Raw genomic sequence first — 20,851 nt, 5'->3', positions numbered from 1 at the left:
ATAGAACACAGAGGGTTGAAGCACATGCCACAGAGAGGCAGATGTAACAGATGTAACCTGAGGTCAGCTCAGGAAACAGTCCCAGAGAAAGCTGCCAGTCCAAAGCCGCCCCTTCCCGGAGGCTGACTTCCAAGTGCTGATTTGGCTCTGGGCCCAGCTCCCTGCTCCAGGATCGAGGTGGGTGCGGCTCATCTGATTTCTCACCAGAGATATAACACATGGCACAAAAAAGGGTGGGGAGCCACTCAGGGTACACAGAAAATGTGGCAGGAGAGGCAGGAGGTGGGGATCCTGGAGCAGTTGCTTTTAGCTTTCTACAGGATCAGCCTAGTGTCTTAAAAAGCTAAAAAAGAACAAAAACAAATCATGGTGATGATGATGATAGTGATAATGGTGGTAGAGGTGATGATGGTGGTGGTGGTGGTGATGATGGTAGTGATGCGGGTGATGATGGGTGATTGCAATGAGAACCTATGACACTTCATATTCCTTGCACATTTGTGATTTGCCTAACAGAATACATTTTGACCTATATTTTGTTTTTTTCTTCATGTTTTTTTAATTGTTACTGTAAATGAGATGTACAGAAGGGTTACAGTTATATAAATCAAGTAGTGAGTATATTTCTTTTTGGACAATGTCGCTGCTTCCCTCGCTCTCTTTCCGTTTTTCCCTCCCATCCCCATCTACAAGTTGCATAGTTCATTTTCAACAGTGTCTAGTGAGTACCATGGCTGCATTTGTTCACCCTTTGTCCTTCCATTTCTGTGACACTTACCCCCTACTGCCCTCCTAAGGACAGATAAACATACAAACAGGACAAAGGAAAAGAAAACCAAAACAGCAACAAAGAAAAAACCTCTTGTTTCCATTTCCTGGGGTTTATTTTGATATTATTATTTTATATTATCACATGCACATAAGAATTGCACCTTTGTATTCGTCTCCTAAGAATATACTCCTCTGCTCTCACTGTCTGTGAATGCCTAAAGACCTGTATAATTTACCATGTCCCTTTTACCTTGTTTTACTATCCAATGTGTTGGCCTGTGGATTTATAGGCACGTTTTAGCTACCACAAATAAGGGTCTGGCTTACTTCACTTAATATAATTTTCTCAAGTCTTTCCATTTCCTTACAAATGGAACAACAACCCAATTAACAAATGGGCTAAGAAAGACTTCTCAGAAGAAGAAGGAAGAATGGTCAATAGACACATGAAGAAATGTTCAACATATCTGCGCATAAAAGAAATGCAAATCAAAACACCACTGAAATTCTACCTCACCTCAGTTAGAATGGCCATTATCAATAAAACTAACATGAACAAATGTTAGCATAGATGTGGCCAAAAGGGAACTCTATTACACTGTTAGTGGGAATGTAAACAATCCAGAGATTCCTCAAAAGATGAAACATAGAGCTTCCCTATGACCCAGCAATGCCCTATGACCCTGGGCATTTATCTGATAGACCACAAACCAGGCCATACTAAAGCTACTAGCACAACCATATTCACTGCAGTATTATTTACCATAGCCAAAATATGGAATCTTCCCAGATGCCCCTCAGTGGACGAATGTGTTGATCAAAAAAAATGTGGTATATTTACAAAATGGAATTTTAGCAAGAAAGATATATTATTTCTTTTAATCCTCAAACAACTCTACACTCTACAAGATGAACTGAAGTAAAGCTAAGGGAAACTCCCCAGGGAGTCCTCTTTTAGAAAAGGGCAGAGATTGGTCTAGAACCTGTCAGCTGGCTCCAGAGTTCTGTCTCCTAATGGCCTGCCCGGTGACCTCTCTTAGCAAGCAATTTTCCTGAATTTGTTTGGAGCAAACAATTTTCAATGTGCCCTTAGATGCCTGGTTCCCTTGCTGTATGACCCAAGCACATTATTACCTTGGCCAAGAGCACTCTTTCCACTTGTTGAACACTGTCTCTTTATGTATTTGCCTTCCCCACAGAGCTGCAGGCCCCAGCTCTGGATGGCAGGAACTTAAGTAGCTAGGCTACGGACCTCTTGGAGGATGAGTAAACTCTATGAGTAAGGCAGACTTCAGTATCTCATTTTACAGATGACCAGATTGAAACCAGTCTCCAAGTGTCTTGAGTTCATTTGTTGGTCCCAGCCTAGAAATGTCCTCCCACAAAATGGCCACACACAGCACAGGAGAGCCAGCTTACCATGGGACACAAGACCCTGGATGCATCTCTTCTGACACAAAGGAACATATGATCCCAGCCCCTATCAAAAGGAAGCATGAAGACTGAGCCAACACACTTCCAGATTATGATGCTTACCTCGGCTGATCCTCTGCTTCTCCCCAGAGAGGATTCCAGGTGTATCAATGACACTGATGCTCTCCAGCACTGCATTGGGCAGCTGGGCACACACAAACCTGCATGGAAATCAAAGCCATGGTAAACCATTCATGCTCCCCTGGTTTCTCATATTTCTTTTCCTGGGGGACAGGGGTGAGCTTTGGACAGCTATATTCCTACCTATGCTGCCCCAAACAGCTGGAACTCACATACATGAACCACTACATCCAGCTTCTTTGTTGAGATGGAATCCTGAGAACATTTTTTCCTGAAGGGAACCTTGAACTGAAATCCTCCTGACTTCTGCCTCTCCAAGTAGCTGGGATTCTAGGTATGAGCCAACTTACCTGACTCTCAGATTTCCTTTATGCTATATTTACAGGAAGAGATTGGGATACAGAGAATTTGTAGTTTGCATTCTATCCTTTTTATAGATGATGATATTAATATGCAAAGAGGTTAGCTGTCTTCACTCAGGATTAACGGTCTTCCCTGTCTCATTAAGACACTTCTTGATTTCAAAACCTCTAACTATGCAGAAATCGAGACCTGATGGGTTTGGTGAACAATACAATGACTCTCTCCTCTGGGAACTGCTCTGGCTATGACAGCAGTGACACATATCCTGTTGTTATAACAGACTATCTGCTCCTTGTATAATACAATCTATCATTATCATCATGCGAGCAGCTATCCCAAAGTGAGTTAACCACTAAGCTTGCAATCCTCCCTTCCCATGGTGCCATATTGCCCCTCACTTGACCCAGGCTTATCTCTCCTCTCTCCTGGGCCAGCTCCTCCTCTCTGCCTCAGAGATGCCCACCTTAGCTGACTGATAGTTATCCAACGCCAACTGGACATGCCCAACATGTCATCACCCCTCCCCAGCTGCTTCTGCTCCGTGCACTTCTGCACTGTGCTGACTCATTCTTCTCCAGCAGGCTCATCCTGCTCATCTCAGTTCTATGTTTCAGCATCTGGGTGCTGTTAACCCCACTCACCATGAGCCAGCCCCAGTACTATAGATGCTGCAAGACTTCAGGACCCTTGTCACAGTACACCTTTATACCACCAGTTCCTCCCTCTGCTGATGCTGATTCAACTTACGCTGATTCAGCTGCCTCCTGTATATACACCTAGCACCCTTCCCCTTCCCCCACCTCCCAACCCCACTGTGCCAAGCCAACTCTCCTCAAAACATACCCTTCCTCCAATTCCTGCTCTGGAAGCACACTCTGCCAGCTCACAGTTCTACACTGTTCACATGGACCCCCACCCAAGCCTGTCCCAGTGCATTCGACTCCATGTCATTTTAAGAAAGATCTCCCCCTTCCTAAAAGAAGTAAGAAGAGAAGTTGAGCAGCCTTTGGGCAATGAGCTTCAACTTCTACAACTGCAAAATGACAATGGCAAAGGCCCATTTTCCTCACTGAATAATAAAAAAGCACATGCTAATAATGCTATCAGAACTTAACATTTCCTATTGGTCACTACATGCTGGACACTAAGTGCTTTCTGTTCAGAATCTTATTTACATCTCCTTGAGAAAAGTCATTACTCTTATCCTACATAAGAGGGTAAATACAAGGAAATTTGGTAACTTATCCAAGATCCACAGAGAAGGCACAATTTGAGCCCATATCTACTTGAAGCCAAAGCCCATATTCTTTACCTTTACTCTAAATACTTCCAATTAGAAAATTTTAAATTAAGTGTAAGATACATGGAAAAATAGGATTTTTAGGTACAACTAGTGTCATCAGGGATCAGCCTGCATTCTAGTTATGCAGAATAAAGAATATTTCAGATTAGCTTGCTGAGTACTCTTTAGGGCTGTGTCCACTTAAATTCTCATGATGACCTTGGTTATCTGCAAGTCTGATCTTATCCCAGCAGAAGGACAGGAAGGTGATCTGTTCAAAATCACAAAGGGAGTTTAGCAGGAAGAGTCAATGGTCAAACCCATGGCTTCTCACTTAAATCCAGAGTTCTTTGCACCAAGTAGAAGAAATACTCAGGAATAGGAACAAGGAGAAGAGGAAAGAACCTTCCATTCCCTTCCAGTTGAGTGCAAATCCCAGAAATGGTATAGACAAATATTGGGAAACATATAGCATCCTTCTCCACGATTCCTGCAGGAAGGCGTAGGTTACAATCATGTGTTCCAGAGTCAGGGTCATACCCTTCCCCATTCCTTGAGCATGAGCAGTCAAGCCCATCATTTGCACTTCCCACATCCCACTATGGAGACTGACTTAGCTATATTCCTAACAAGTGAACGAGGATCAAGAGATTCCATTATGGGAAAAGCATGGAGTCTCCCAAGACCATATCACTGTCACCCTACCCTTTACACATGCCAAGAAGCAAGAAGAAAATGACATGTGACCCCGTCCACTCACCTGTTCAAGAAGGCATTGCCAAAGGCATTGAGTTTCCTGAAGGGTTTCTTGGGATCCACTACCAGGGCATTCCCAGGTATGATCCCCTCCACATCCCCTTGCATCACCGCAATGAAGGAGTCAGTGGTTGGCTCAGGCCCAATCCTCATGCCCGGGAAATCCTGTTCCAGCAGGTACCTGGGTAGAAAGAAGCACAGTGCTACTACAGGGATTCTGCTTGGAGATCACTGCTGCATGCCCAGCTCACAGCTGGCAACGCACGAGTCACAGGAGAAGGCAAGGTCCACAGCAGAGATTTCATGAATCCCAAGAACTTTGGCAAGGAGGTGGAACTTCAGACCTGTTTACTTCCGTCTTTTTCTTTTTCCTCCTCCCCAAATCAGCATGGGGGTGGAGGAAAGCAAAGCTGGGCTTTCAAAAATTGTAAATAAAGCTTGTATTGAAAATGAGTCCTACCTAGAGTACTGAAGAGCATAGCTGAAGGTAACCAGCTGAAAGTCCTGTATAAAAGCATAGAATTGGGCTATCCATAGATTCTGCTGGCCTTCATAGATCAGTACTTAGGTGTATGTATATGTTTGATAATTACATATCAAATAGCTTGCATAGGATACAAAGGGAAAACAGTGCGATGGAGAAAACTATGAAAAATGAATCTTTGAGCCACCATAGACATCTAATATCTAATATCTATACTCTGAACCCTGTATCCTTCTAGAAATGCCCCATGTAGGCATGTACTATGCATTGTGGGCTCATACATATTTAGAGAGAGATGACTGCATTTTTAAGCATGGAAGCAGTTTGCATACACTCCCTACTTTCCTGGCATTATCTATTTGATCCAAACTTTCAAGGACGAGACTATATTTAAAATGTATCACTCAGCCCTTGGCTTGGATTATTTAAGCCCTTTTGAGTGAAAATTTACTGGTGACTTTTCTTTTTTTTAAGTGTGCCAATTCTGGGGCTTGAACTCAGGGCCTGGGCATTGTCCCTTGAGCTTATTTGCTCAAGGCAAGTACTCTACCACTTGAGCAACAGCTTTTGGCTTTATTGGTGATTACTTGGAGATAAGAGTCTCAGAGACTTTCCTTCCCAGGCTGGCTTTGAACTGCAATCCTCAGGTGTCAACATCCTGAGTAGCTAGGATTACAGATGTGAGCCACTGGCATCTAGCCTACTAGTAATTTTTAACTTTCATGGCCTAGATAGAAAAAAAAAAATAGTGGTAAGGGTGGTTACACACCACCTGCACCAGAAAGGTAAAGAGGAAGTGTGTTGATTTATTTTTTATATTATATACATATTATTGTAAGGATACTGTCCAGGGGGGTTACAGTTACATGAATAAGGTAATGAGTACATGTTGATTCATTTTTATAGGATGATTTTCTCATGTCTTCTTCCTGTACCTCAGTATGGTCCAGGTGGTGGTGTGAGAGGTCCAAACAAGCAGACCCTTAGCTGGGTATTGGTGGCTCATGCCTATAACCCTAGCTACTCAGGAGGCTGGGATCTGAGGATCAGGTTTGAAGCCAGCCTGGGCAGGAAAGTGTGAGACTTTCATCTCCAATTAACCACTAGAAAACTGGAAGAAGAGCTGTGGCTCAAAGTAGTAGAGCACTAGCCTGGAGTGAACAAACCTCAGAAATAGCACCCAGGCCCCAAGTTCAAGCCCCATGACCGATTTTTTTTTTTTTAAAAAGACCCTTCTCAATGTTCAAGAGGAAGTGTACTCATTACCCCACTCATGTAACTGTAACCCTCTGTATAGAATCTTTACAATAAAAAAATTAAAAAAAAAAAAAAGACCCTTCTTTTTCTTATTATTTTTTTTTTTTGCCTCTTTTCTTCTCCGTAGACTGGTTGATGTAATCTCCAGGGTTCCTCTGTTCCCTGAGCCACAGTATGAGAATGGTGTCATCTGTAGTCATGTTCCCCAACCCACTCCTGTCCATCGATGACAGGTGCTCCCGAGGGAGCAGGAAAATAAAGAGGCGACTGCCTCTGAACCTCGGGTTGAGGCCTGACTCAGCAGGTTCCTTTCCGCTCCTCTCTATGCCTGGACAGTGAGTGCTTTTCTCCACAGTCTCTTCCAGAGGCCAAGAGAAATGGCACATGGTAAGCCAGGGAACAATGCTAAAGACAGAGCAGGAAGCTAGACAGCAGGCAGGAGTGTGGAGTATCTGAAGATACTCAGGAGTATCTTCCAAGGCCCTAGTGGATAGAATAGGAACTAAGGGACATTGTCCAAGAAACACAGACCCGTGGGGTGAACTCTCAGTAGCACTGAAAATCTTCCCCCTCATTACAACCCAAGAGCCTATGAACATGCTCACAGGAACACTGTTGCATTGGAAAGGAAACATGGAGGTCTTGATCAGAAGCACTCAGTCTGGGCTGCACATTCAAAGCCCATGGAGCATTACCTGATGGCACCAGAGCCTCCACCAGAAACTCTGATATGTTTAGTCAGGAGTGAGGCTCTAGCACTTGCTCAGTTGATTTGAGCATGTGGTCAAGGTTGATAACCTACTCTACACCAACCCTTTTATTTTCCTGATGATAGACACTTTCACATTATTCTAAATGGGTTGACAATATTACCAAACTGTCCAGAAAGAAGTCTTATAGGTAGGTAGAGGCGTTATGTGGCTTTCTTGAGTTAAACAGCATGTCATATAGGTAGAAACCAAGCATCTCTCACCAAATCCTAGGCTTTCTCTTCTACTCTGAGGAAGCCACTGCAGAGAGCTGAGTCTGGCCCACGCCTAAGTTCCCTGCCATGCTGTCCCTCCCAGATGGTTAGAGCTTCAGAAGGCCTCCTAGGTTTCCTCTGTGTCCTTGACATGCTACCTGTGCTTTCAGGATGTACTTTACTCATGGAGCTATGGCAGTTTAAATTGGGTTGCTATGCACTTTGTCCCCAAGGAGCCTTGACTAGGAGCTGTGGTAGCCCAGTGCTAAGCAAAGGAAGCTGTTGATTTGCTTGAGCCAGAGGCTGGATTACTGCAGCCCAGATGCAAGGCCCACCAGGGGCCATGTGGGAGGCCTGGACTGCTTTAGGAAGCCCCTCATGCCTCCAGGATCCCAGTCCCACAACCAGGGTGTGAAGGCAGGATTTCCCCTGGGCAGAGGGTCATTTCAAGAGCTGGTACAGGGGCTATGATGAGAAAGAATAAAACACCTGCTTTCTCAGTGTGTCTTCTCCTACAGGGCTTTGGAGAGAGGTAGAGAAGTTCAACAACCTGAGGCCATACTATGGGTTCTCTAATCATAACAGGTGATGCCTTCAGAAGGTACTGGGCAGCTGCAAATCTCAGTACCTACCTCTGTAACATAGGAGAGTCATGATTTAGACTTACTGTGCACCTGCAATGAGCCAAGCGTCGTTCTAAAAGCTCAGCGGATGATCTTACTTTATCTTCACCCTGTGATTTGAGTGCTATGATCCTCTTTGTTAAATGGGCCTAATAAGAAAGCCAATCTTGTGGGTGTTCTGAGGATAGCATTAGTTACAGATAGTGAGCACTTACCCAGTTCCTGGCATCTAGAAAAGCCTTCCACTACAATGAAGGGGAGGCAAAAGTTAAATGATTTGTCCAGGTTATCCATCAATCATGGCAGGGGAGGATCTGAACATAGAACTTGGATTTAAAACTTCATTCTTTCTAGTTCTTCAGTAAATGGTTCAGAGAATGAATACTTCTTTTCCTTCCCTATGGTACTTAAGTCAGTTTATAGGTCTAAGGATTGTTTACAATGCCTCCTCTGTGAGTCTTCCTTATGGCTGTATGTAGCATGTTCCATTTTGAGCAGATTCACAAGCAAGTACATAATCTATGTTAGTAATGCATATTTTTTTCCTATTGGATAGAATATATTCAATGCCTAGTGTAGGAAATGGATTGGTGGAATTAAAGATTGGAATTTCAAAGTGGTAAAGGCATAATTCCAATAGTGCATGGAAAATTAGGTGTTTACAAAATAGTTTAGCCACAAATTGAAAATGAAAGAAATTGTTTGAATATAGAAAAGTGAGGGATAATGCATTAATACTTAAGAAAACATATACTTTCTACCATTAACTAGAACAAGGTCTAAAAGAAGCAATTCTAGTTAAAAGAAGAAATATTAAAAATACATTCTTTTAATTACTACATCCACTATCTCCTTTCCTGTTTTACACTTCCACTTAGACAGGAACTGTCGCCATGTCTGGCGACAGGCCCAAGGGATTGAGACCTATGTGGAAATAGAATGATGAACGGCACAAGATAGGTTGCAAAAATAAAATAAAATAAAATAAAAATAAAAAATAAAACCCAAACAACCCCAAAACAAAAACCAGGGTTGGGAAGGTGGCTCAGTGGTAGAATGCTTCCCTTGCATGCATGAGGCCCTGGGTTTGATTTCTCAGCACCACAAAAGCAGAAAAAGCTGGAAGTGGTGCTGTGGCTCAAGTGGTAGAGCACTAGCCTTGAGCTGAAGAGCTGAGGGACAGCACCCAGGCACAGAGTTCAGCCCCCACAAGCGACAAAAAAACAAAACAAAACAAAACAAAAAGCAGCAAAATGCTGGCCAGGCCTTGGAGGAAAATGAGGCTTTGGGGCTCAGAAACCCAGGAATCCACTCACCTTTGTAAACACCAGCCCCTGGGTGCACAGGTTGGCCTCAATGACTGCAGTGACACATACAAGCTGTTGCTATCAGGTGACGGGAGTGGGCCCTGTGGGAATTGGTGCTGTGATCTGGGACAATGACTGCTTGGCTGAGAAGTCCTATGCAGGCCCATGTAGAGAGTGTGACAAGGGTGGTGGTTCGGGGTGAACTCCATCAAAAATTCCAGAGACAGGAGAAATAGAGAAGAGTGGAAAGAACTATTCTGAAGCAGCCTCAAAAATGTCCCAAATGAAGGGGGCCAAACAGCAGTGATGCGGTATCTTCTTCACAGGGCCATCTCAGATTTCATCCCTGGGAGACATGCTGTACTCAGCAGATGAACAAAGCGCGCTGCTGTCCAGCCTAGCACACTGCCTTCCTGGACAGTCCAGAGCTGCTGCTGCTGCCTGAAGAAGCTAAGCCCAGGGCCTCGGGCTACGTCTGCTGTCCTGCTATGTTGATGTGACTACAAACTTGCTGACTGTATATGTATCTGGGGAAATCACAGACTCTAAAGAGGCCACAAGTCCAGGGGCACAGTTGGGCTAGGCAGAGAGCATGGGGCTGGATAAATTCTCAAAGATATTTGGGTATGGCTTGTAGCAATGGATACTCCTCAAACAAAGCGGTCACTGTGTCCAGAAAGGAAAATCTTCTGGGAATCTCATGCACTGCTTTTTTTTTTTTTTTTCTTTTAACGGGAGGCAAGACAGATTGCTTCTGTTGCTGGGTGAAAACATTCCCACAGACGTGTAAAAAAAGGAAAGTTAATTGAAGCCTGGGTGGGACCAGCTGAGAAGGAATGGGCTGAGCCTCTGTCACGTGGCTACTGCTGTTCCAGTTCCTCTACCTGTCTCAATCTACTTAATCAGCTCTATTTGCTCTGTGATATGACAGCATTTTTGTTACTTTTGCAGTTGAGTAAATTGAGGCCTAGAGTGCCCAAATTCAGGGCTAACTGAGCATATTTAGAGGTCTTAAGAGCTGAAGAGACATTAGGGTCCCCTCCCTTGCCATGTGATGCAAAATAAATCAAGGCAAAACCATAAAGTATGTGTGGCAAAGTCCAAGGCAATTCTAATTTTTCCCATGAGGACTACTTTTCTTCCCATGCGCCTTAAGTTAAAGTCATTTCATAACATTTTCCTCAATTTTTTTGGTGCCCTGCTTGGCTGAAGTCTAAGTATGTGGCCTTCTTTACTGGTGACCTAAGTACCCAGGGTAAGGCATTGAGCCAAGAATCTTAACCCAGCCTGTCTTCCAAGCATCTAATTCCATGATGGGGCAGGCCTTGGGCTGCTGCTGGAATTACACCCAGAGGAGGGGAATCGAAAACCTGGGGTCTGCAAATCCTGCTGTTGGAAGCTTCAGGCTGGTTTAAGTGCCTCTGCTCACTGAAGAATATGCCCTCTTGGGAGGTTAGTCCATGGACAAGTTATCTAAAGGGCTAAGGGCCATTGCCTTTATAAAATGAGGTAATACTTGGTTTCTAATTACTTCAGTTAGAAAGTGAAAAAGTTTGAGGTAGTATACAGGAATTTTGGAAAAGCAAGGGTTATACCACACATTTGCCCACAATGGCACAGACAATGATTAGAGAAAATAAGCACCTTAGGGTTATCTGTAGGTACTTGGCACATTCCTCTATAATCGCCAACCCCAGTTCAAACATACCCCCTCAAGGAGTGTTAATGATTCTTTTCCCACCTCACCCCCAATTCAGATGTACTCACTCTCTTCTCTAAAAATCTCACAGCTCTGACTTGACATATCATTTAGGCGTCCTCTGAAAGTTGAGCTCACTGTCTGCCTATATAACAGGTCTTTGTGTGATACTTCTGTATCTTTGGGTCACTAAGGCACAAGTACTTCAGCTTTAAAATGGGATCTGGATAACATTTTCCCCATTAGCCCCATGCGTACTGAATCTACAGACACAAAATAAGGTATGGATGAGAGACATTTGATGGTTGAGTTGAGATGAGTTGTCTTTATGTTTCTGAGGAAATCCACTACTGTTCCTGGTGCACAGTATCCTCAGCAATGGATAGAAAGAAGTGATTCCAGCATGAGGGAGACCTTAGTACTTAGACTGCCCAGTCTCCTGCTAGTCTCCCCTTGTTGGCCTCACCTGAGACAGAACATCCTGCCTCTGTGCATCATGCTTCTCCTCCAGCCCTTGAATGGGTAGAGAGTCATCTTAACTTTATTTTAACTGTGACAGGGCCAAAGAGCAGTTGCCTTTCTCCTCCTGGAGGCCAGCCTCTAAGTTTTATGTTGGAGAATCAAGCTAGAAAGAAGAAAGTGAATGGATATACCCCAAACATGGTGCCTGGACTATGAGTGCTAAATTTGTTCTGTCCTCTTCCTAATTCTTATAGAAACCCTAAGAGGTGGCTATTATTCTTCACAGGATATACATAAGGAAACTGAGGGTCAGTAGACCTAGGTTAGCCTTCCTAACTTGGTCTCTTGACTATGAAATTACGGAGCCTGGGTTCTGTTGATCCAGCCTGGTGTAGAGCCTTTTCCCATGACCAATGGGAGCAGGAAGTAGGCCTTTCTCTTGAGATTTATCTCCTCCAGTCCAGGCTGTTTCTGATGCATTCTATACACCTGACTTTCAAAGCAGCTCTTGAGTAAATGGTCAGATCATAGAAGAAGCAGATGGATTTTCATCTATTCTTGCTTTGAGACCAGCAGATCTGACCCTGACAATAAAAGGATATTCACTGATCACAGAGGGTAACAAGGGACTAAAATGATGCAGGATCTGCTGCCAATGGATTGGACTCTGTAGAAGTCAGTGGATGTCCTGGGGATGGGGTCCTTATATCTTTCACAGAGTGGTGAGGCTGTAAAGCCTGGAGTGAGGCCCAGGTAGGGATACCTCAAGAATGATGAAAGATAGAGTAGCCACAAGCAATTGCTGAGTTTTTCACCTCCGGGTACTATGCAGCAACCCTGAAGAACTGTGGGAGGCTGAGATAGCCAGCTGAGTCCATCTCACAGTAGAACCCTCCCCACCACATCCGAGTTCAGAGCCTGGCCCATATTGCAGAAGTGCCATATCGGCCTCCAGCACAGCTTAGCCCTCCCTGCTGGGGCTCAGGCAGCTTAGCCTTGTAGTCCCAGGTCCCTCCTCAACTCCAAGAGCCTACATTTCAGCCCAGGTGGGGTGAGGAAGGACAAAGGAACACTTGGGCCTTCCTCAGCTCCTGGAGATGCTGGCTCTTCACCTCTACCACCTACAGATAGAGGAACCACAGAAGAGGGGGCAGCTAGAAGAGGTGACAGCAGACGCATAGGAGGGGGGGGATCCACGTCTCCGTGCCAGCCAGAGGAACAGGGAAAGGAGGGAAATAGCAGAGGCAAGAGGACAGGCTGCCAGGGCAAAAGGGACACAAAGCTACTGTATTACAAAGAGGCAGCTTGTGTTGGAGGAAGCAATGGCCAGGCCAATTTATTGTTTATTTTATTACTCTAGGGGCCGGGCCTTAGGCCAGGGAAGTTATTTCAGGCAGAGATCATAGCACATTAATTAGTTATTAGAAGAATGTCTTTTCTGTGTATTCTTCCTGAGACAAGAAATGGACCCTGTGGCAAGCACGCAGAACTGAAAGTGATGGTTTCTTAAGGAGGCAAAAAGCCAAGAACTGGGTGGTGGGGGCGGGGGGGGGGGGGAGGAACCAAGAGGCAAGTCTTTGTTTCTGAGGGAAGGGTCCCTTACAGATTCAGGCATGGGATGGGAGATGAGAATCAGGCAAAAAAGCATAGAGGGGAGTGGGGGATGCCGAAAGCCAAGCATGAAACGTTTTATTCACTCTGGGGAAGAGATGTTATGCTCATTTAACCTGTTGGGAAGCAACTGAGAAATATGGCTCTTAATTCAAACAGTAAAAAAAAAAAAAACACAAAAATAATTAAAAACAAAAATGCTGGACAACATTTGGTCTAGTAATTTCCCTTCTAGGGGAAAAAGCAGTCCATTTTGTGGGGAAAATGCTGTGGGCGGAGATATTCAAGGTGGTTCTCTCATGACAGACCAATTAGAAACAAACATGAAATACTCAAAGGAAGTAGCTAGGTAAGTGGATAATTGCATCTACACTGGGAAAAGTATTACATAGCGGATAAAAATGATAGATTACATGGGAAATGCTCAAGTAAAAACTAATTCTAGTATACACAATCACACAAGTGGCATGATCTCAGTGAAGTATGAAACAGCTAAAAGACTGGAAAGTTAAATACATATAATACCTCAAATGTTTTCTCCTGAATGATAGGATTTTGAACAATTGTTTCTTTTTCAAATTTATTCTTTTCTATGCTTTCCAATCCAAAAAGGAAAAGAACGAAAGAAAAGAAAGAAAGAAAGAAAGAAAAGAAAGAAAGAAAGAGAAAGGAAGAAAGAAAAAGAAATGTAGCTGCCTTCAATGATAAGGGGGAAAATGCATAATGTGGTTTGGAAGGTTCCTGTGCTACAATCCCTCTTACCCTGCTAGCTGACTCTCTGAGTAAGGGAAATTGCAGGAGCTAAATTCAGTTACTGGCATGAGTAGGGAGAGGGAACTCTGGACTAGTAGGGTAAATAAGCACAGGGTTTGGCCTCTCCTGGCCTTCTGTCTCCTTCAGATAAGGAATAACCTAGGGGGCCTCTGTCTGCCACTTTCTTAGACTCAGTATCAGTCAGTGATGACTCAGGCAACGCCTACAGGGTGTCTCAGACCAAAGGCTTTTAAACCTATCTGCTGCCAGAGGATTCTGCCCTTGAGGTCATTCACTTTTCCTCATCTTGCTTCCCATTCTGCCAGGTATCCATTGGGAACCTCTGGTAGCTGAGACTAGCACAGCTGCTGGCTTATAAGTGCTCATGCCCTGGAAAGAAGATGCTCCAAAAATGTAAAGCCCTATGATTATATCCAAGTATGTCCAGAGAGCCAGGGAAGGCTGTGCAGGGCAGGAATAATCTGCAAATGGCCCATGTTTCCTGTGGGCCATAAACCTGGCTGGGGAAGGACAGCAATCACAAAGGAAACCATGTAGCAAACCCAGGTAGTGCTAAAGTGCCTTTGGCAGCAATGAGATACTAGGATTGGATTTGTCCTCTAAAGTCTGAGTTGGATCACCAGCACGATATGTAAACTTGAACTGTATGTGCATTTTTCTAAAGATTGGTCCGTTGGTATTAGATTTTTCAAAGGAGGTGCTAACCTTTAAAAAAGTTAAAAAGCAAATGATTAGATCCCAAAATATAAAACACACATGAGTCCAGAATCCATCATACAAACTTTAGAAATCATTTGATCTCTCAAAGCCTCTGAGCCCAAGGCTATCCACTCCACAAAGGCAAACTTGACCTGGAGCTGTGTCCAGACATGACAGATTAGCATGGCACACACATCCTGCTTCTAGAGGCTTGCGTTCCAAGCTTAGCATCAGAGAAAATTAGTACCTAGAAAATGAGTAACCAGACTCTTAACTTTTCTGCTCTCCTCACCAAACATGGCTTTGCAGGTTGCAGATGCTCCAACAGCCAGTCAAGGGAAGTAAAGGACCCCTGCTTTGAAACCCTTTTGAAACCCTATGTGGGCACTGATCTCCATTCCCAGACTACAGGAGTGATGAGGGGCAGGAGGGGGCAGGGGTCACAGGCACCCTCAACAATGAGGAAAGCCTCTAAATGAGGCCAGGGTTAGATGTCTGCCCTTACAAGCTGTGTGCACGGAGGACTGGAGAAGGAGCCTGTTCATTGAAAATAGGAAGAAGGCTTTCATTCTAGTCGACTTGTCTGAATGCAGGCTGGGCAGGCTGACTTCCTGAGGATCTTTCCAGCTCAAGGTTTCTGTCATTCAAGGGAATGGCTGACTCACCCTCAAAGTTACGGCATATAGCCAACCACCTCCTCACACGCATCCAGTACATCAATCCCAGTTCTGTGGCCTCCCAGTATATGGCTTTGGATCACTTATTTAACTTCTCTCCAGCCTCCAGTTATCTCATCTGGAAAATCTGGAGCAGGCAATGCCAATATTCCTTCCATATCTAAGTCTTTTGATAGTACTGTTGAACCATTATGGATGAAAGAAGATAAAACAAAAAAGATCACAAGGATTTTGTTTCTGGACTCTTCATCTGCCAAGTCTACAGGACACACCCTTAAGAGCTCTGCCACAGAGAAGGAAAATGACAAAGGAAGGACTAAATGACCAGAGAGACCAAAGTCCCTAGCACATTACCATTTCCAGGCTTAAAGTCATCCAACAACTTACCTGCAACCAAGCCCCCACTCCCCGCCCCGACGTGTAAGTGCTGAGCGCTATTAGAAGTAAAGGGAAGTGGTCCCAGCTCCGAGCGTCAGGGCCCTGAGATGTGCGGTGGTTAAGACATGCCCACCCGCATAAGGTGTGCCAGAGACCCTAAGCCTTCCCACTTTGTGCCTTCTGGGAGTCGGTTCCATCATCCAGAAAATGGGAGAACTGAGTTGATTGTGAACTTGAACGTTTCAAACTGCCCACCCGAGCCTAGGACTACGCATCTCCGTGTAGAACCGGGAGGGGACTGGGAATGATGCTGGGGACAGGGTGGGGGGTGGTCATCTTTAGGGGCCACACCTATGGACTTCTTCAGAGCCCCGAACTGCGGGCTGCAGGCTTGTCCTCGGTCCCCGGCAGGGTGCGCGCCGCGGCGGGGAGGGCTCACCTGATGAAGGTGGTCTTCCCCGTGGAGTACTGGCCCACCAACAGGACCATGGGCTTGTTGTCGAAATCGGCATCCTCCAGGGCCGGCGAGTGGAACTCGTGGAAGCGGTAATGCTCTTCCAGGGGCAGCAGCTTGCTCTTGTAGAGTTTCTTCAGCCCCTCGCTGACCGTCTGGAAGACCTCGGGGTCCTTCCTCCGGCGATCGTCGCTACCCAGCCAGCTGAACATCGCGGCTCCTGGGGAAGGCGCCCGCCGGGGCTCCCGTCTCACCCGAGCGCGGGGCTCAGCCGCACCATGGCCCGGGCGCGCGCCGTCCCTGCGGCTGGACCCAGCCCAGCCCCGGCTTCATCCGGCAGCCGGGCCGCGCGCGCGAGGAAGGGGATCGGGACTGCAGGAGAAAGGCTGCCACCTTAGAAATCAAAGCTGAACCTGCAACGAAACTGCCCAGATACCAGGTCGGGAGCGAGGGTTGGGGGGGGGGTCCCCGATCTCCCCCCCACAGGGCGCGGCTAAAGGATGCTCAGGCTCCGCGCTTGCCCCAGCGCACGGCTCCGCACCGACCGATGCAACCAGCAGCCCCAGGCGCACGTTTAAATGCCAGCCGTGCAGGAAGCCGGCGCGGGCCGGAAGTCCCCGAGTACTGGCAATGCCTGGCCGGCCCCGCGGTCCCGGCAGCGCGAAGCCGAGCAGGGCGCCGCCATGTTTATGGGCAGGTGCTCTGCGGGCGCCACTGGGCGGCCTGGGAAGGGACGCTGGCCACGTCCTGTGGGAAAGCTCTGGCATTTCGGTCCCCGCCCCTGGGGATTTGCTTTAAGAACAGCGCCCTCTCTGCCATGCCTGAGAAGACACCGTTGACCCACTCATCCATTCCCCACAGTGGCATTTCCTGTTCTTTAGCTGTTGAGATCCATTCCCTAGGAACACAGGTATGGTAGTATTGGATAATATAGTCCCCCCTCCCCCCGTGGGGCCTGGAAAGAAAGGTTTAATACCAGGTTATAAAATAACCTAAAATGTTACTAGCTAAACTGACTATTCCCCTTCATTCCCAATAAACAAAGGAAACTGAGTTCCTAGTTGCCCACCTCTGTAGTCCCTGATACTTGTGAGGGAGGCCTCGAATGGGAGGATCACAGTTGCAGGCCAACTTGGCAGAAAAGTCTGGGAGAGATCAGCATGGGTGAAGCTGGATGTGTGGATGTGGTGGCCTGCTTGAAAGAGGAGGATCCTGGTCCAGGTACATGCCTGGGGAAAGAAGGAGATACTATTAAAAAAACAAACACCAAAGCTGAAACAATACAACAGTGAAAGAGGGCTGAAAGTGTGGCTTAGTGGCAGCATCAGGTCCTGAGTTCAAACTCCAACTCCTGCTATTATTGTAAGAACAGGTGATTGAATCCAAAAGTGAGTAGTATTTGAAATCTCCCTTCCAGAGGCTTTAGAGAGGAAGCAAGAACAGTAAGTCAGGAAATCTTCCTGGAAGACTGAGGAAGATGGACAGAAAGCACGGCTGTGAACTGACTCTTCAGTGATGGACTCACTGAGAGGAAAGAAAGCCAGGCCAAGGCAAGGACCTTGCAAAGGCCTGGGGATGTGGAAGACCTTGGGGTGTCTGAGGCAGAATAAACACACTGGCATGCCTACAAAGCCAGATAAGGTCCAAACAAGGGGTTAGAAACCAATGCAGTATTATTAAGATAGTCATTGTGTTAGCAAAATGCTCACCATGTGCAGATGGCTGGACTGGGATCTCTGCACACTGTTCTGTCTAAACTTTATAGCAACTATATCATCTCCGTCAGGTAGGAGAATGGGTGTCATACTGGCTAGGTGTAGGCAAAAGGGGGTTCATAGAGAACTCAAATGCAATGATAAACCAAATCAATTATTAGCACCATTCTAAAAAGTGTGGTGATGTTACTCCTTCCTGCTAGGGCAGAAGGTTCCTAGTGTCCTCCCTTCAGCAGAGAGGAGGCAAGCAGCTAATGGATGGGGAAGGACTGATGATGCTTGTAGCCAGGAAGGGAGGAACTGTAGTAAGAGGCTGGAGGCCAAGAGAAAGGCTAGAAAACTACTGGAAGAAGCAGAGGATAGCAACAATGGAGTGGAGAAGAGGTTTTTGAGGCATAGAACTGATGGATCTTGGTAAGCAATAAAAGAGGAATTTAGGATGAGGTATGGCAAAGGGAACTTACAAATTTTCTCCTGCTGAATAAGTTGGAGAAATTCTTCCACTAATGAGGGAAGTCAGGAAAAGAGCAGATTTAGCTGGCAGACATGTTCAGTGTGTTGCACTTGCTGGGCCCATGGGAACTGCAGGTGGAGTTCTCCTCTGAAGCCTTGGGGGGTCACCAGCGGTAAGTGCCAAATGGAATCTCCTCAGTTACAGCTCAGCTCACCAGACTCCTTCCATCTTTGAACCCCAAAGCTGATCACATCTTTCCGAGATCTCTGAAGCTTGAACTGAGAAACCACAGATTCATACTAAACACTTGATGTTTACCTTAGCACCAACATGGTGCTCTTTGGGGACAAAACAGGTCAGCGGAATCAGGGAGGCAGGCAGACCATTTCAACTAGATTTACAATGTTTTCTTTCTTATTACAATCTCCTCCCCCTCTTCCTCCTCCTCCTCCTCCTCCTCCTCCTCCTCCTCCTCCTCCTCCTCCTCCTCCTCTTCCTCCTCCTCCTCCTCTTCCTCCTCTTCCTTTTCCTCCTCCTCTTGCTCCTTCATCCTTCTCCTTCTCTGATGATTGCTCAAAATTGGCTGTTTTACTGTTTTCACAATTGTAGACAAATGCACACTATTGCTGAGGTTGTGTGTGTGTGTTCTTTTCTAACATATTTTACTATCATATAATGAATCCCTGGTGAACCCATTATCCAGTCCAAGGGCAAGCAAATGTACAGTTTACATTTACATGATGTAAACAGTAATTTACATATCAATTTACATGCCAATTAGTTATATGTGTGATTAATTTGTAATGATTACATATACTTACTCATATATGTAATTAATGTGTTCCTTTCTTATCTAGCCCCCTGCCCTTTCTCTACTCCTGGAGAGGGGCCTCATCCTGAATTTAGTACATATTTACTGCCTTACTTTTAAATTAACTGTATTCTATATATGATATATAATATCATTAATAAGATATACATGATATATAATGTCATCTACATGAAAGTCTGAAGAACATCTTGTTCTGTTTCTGTTTTGAGACTTCATAAAACACACATTGTTTTATGTTCCCTGGAACTCAGCTTCGCTTCAGTCAATGAATTTTGTCATTGGCATTTATGTCTAAGCTTCCTCTGGTTTCCCTAGTCCTCTCTCCTGGCAGATGCCCCTCCCAACCCAGCACATGGCCCCTGTGCTCTGTCCTGAGTGTGTGGCCCAGTCAGCCTTTGTTAGGCAGAGTGCTGTACCCTAACATGTCTCCAAAATCAAGCCTCAGCTCCCTAGTCTCTGCTAAGGAGATGGTGACAGCATATTATCAGGATGAGAGACAATGTACACAGCAAGTGTAATGCAGCTCCTGGTCCACTAAGAGTACTCAATGGGAAATTTAATCAACTCTTTATATTATAATCACGGTCACTTGTATTCATTACATGCTGCTGCCAAGGATCTTAGTTAATAAGCTATTTAATAGGCCACTGAATAAAGCTAATACTTAATAACTTTAATATTTAATAAGCTACTTAATAGGCCGCCTGCACCTAATAAGCTACTGAGTAGCACCCTTCGGTTCATTTGTTTCCTAGCTGAGGATGGTTCATTGGCCCAAAGGAGCACAGTTACAGATAGTGAGATCTGTGGCATTCATCATAGCCCTTTGGGGTGTCACCATGAAACAGGGCCTTTCTCTCCTTTTCTCCTTTCTCTTCTTTTTCTCACTAGGATCAAGGCCAGGGCAGAGGTAAAGAGCGAAGATAGAAACTGCAATGACAACATGGAATTACAGCTTGAGCCTGGAGGGGAGGTTAGAGGAACCAGAAAGTACTGTTAAAGCAGGTCCAACCTTCCACAACCAGGACAATTTCAGGCCTCCCAGCCTGGTCCCCACCTGCCACTGTAACCCAGGGAGCCTCCCTCATACCTGCATGGCCTGTCTTCTCCCACTCAGGTCTCCTGGGCAACCTGTCCTCCATGGTTCTGCCTTTCTTTCCCCAGTCTTCATGCTGCCAGGCACTCATTCACTTCTTCAGGCTCATCTCCACTCCATGACTTCTGTTCTGAAGAGTTGAAGGAGCAGCTCATTGTAGGAGTAAGCTACTCCCTTCTTACCACCTCAGAGCTACCTCTCATGAACCTCTAGGGCTCCATTTACCCCCATTTTATTGTGATTATATGCTGTAACTACCTGCTTCCCAAGTAGATAGTGCATGTCTTCTGCCTGGTACCATATTTTATCCATTTTTGTTGACTTCAGTTGGAGGCAAAGGGATCAGCTAATTCCTACTGTTGGGAATTAGGCAGTTATTGCTTAATGTGCTTTGAACTACTTTAACAGAATACCTTTGGCAGGGGAATTTATAATGGACAGAATTTCATAGGTTCACAGTTCAGGAGATTGGCAAGTTCAGGATCAAGAGGCAGCCCTGTGCCAATGACCCATGCTACTTCAGGCCATGGCAAGAGGACATTGAGGGGCTGAGAGCAAGAGGTAAAATGTCTAGCCTCCAGTGCTCTCTCTCTCTCTCTCTCTCTCTCTCTCTCTCTCTCTCTCTCTCTCTCTCTCTCT

At 45.5% G+C, this 20,851-nt stretch overlaps 1 protein-coding gene across 1 annotated transcript in view; it reads right to left on the bottom strand.

Annotated features, from left to right (window-relative positions):
- The window catches only part of Ehd3 (EH domain containing 3), a 30,415-nt gene extending 13,734 nt beyond the window's left edge, over window positions 1-16,681 (bottom strand). Inside the window, exons 1-3 of the mRNA XM_070025316.1 lie at window positions 16,101-16,681; window positions 4,731-4,907; window positions 2,308-2,405 (exon numbers count right to left, since the gene is read on the bottom strand). Of these exons, the coding sequence (XP_069881417.1) occupies window positions 2,308-2,405; window positions 4,731-4,907; window positions 16,101-16,327 (502 nt within the window). The 5' untranslated portion in view covers window positions 16,328-16,681. The remainder of the gene's footprint in view (window positions 1-2,307; window positions 2,406-4,730; window positions 4,908-16,100) is intronic.
- Window positions 16,682-20,851: the final 4,170 nt, after the last annotated feature.

The sequence above is a fragment of the Dipodomys merriami genome, unplaced genomic scaffold, assembly GCF_024711535.1.
Source record: "Dipodomys merriami isolate MVZ:Mamm:240054 unplaced genomic scaffold, mDipMer1.0.p SCAF_17, whole genome shotgun sequence".
Classification (NCBI taxonomy): domain Eukaryota; kingdom Metazoa; phylum Chordata; class Mammalia; order Rodentia; family Heteromyidae; genus Dipodomys; species Dipodomys merriami.
Note: the sequence above shows the minus strand (reverse complement) of the source record. Positions and strands in the feature narration are given on the sequence as shown.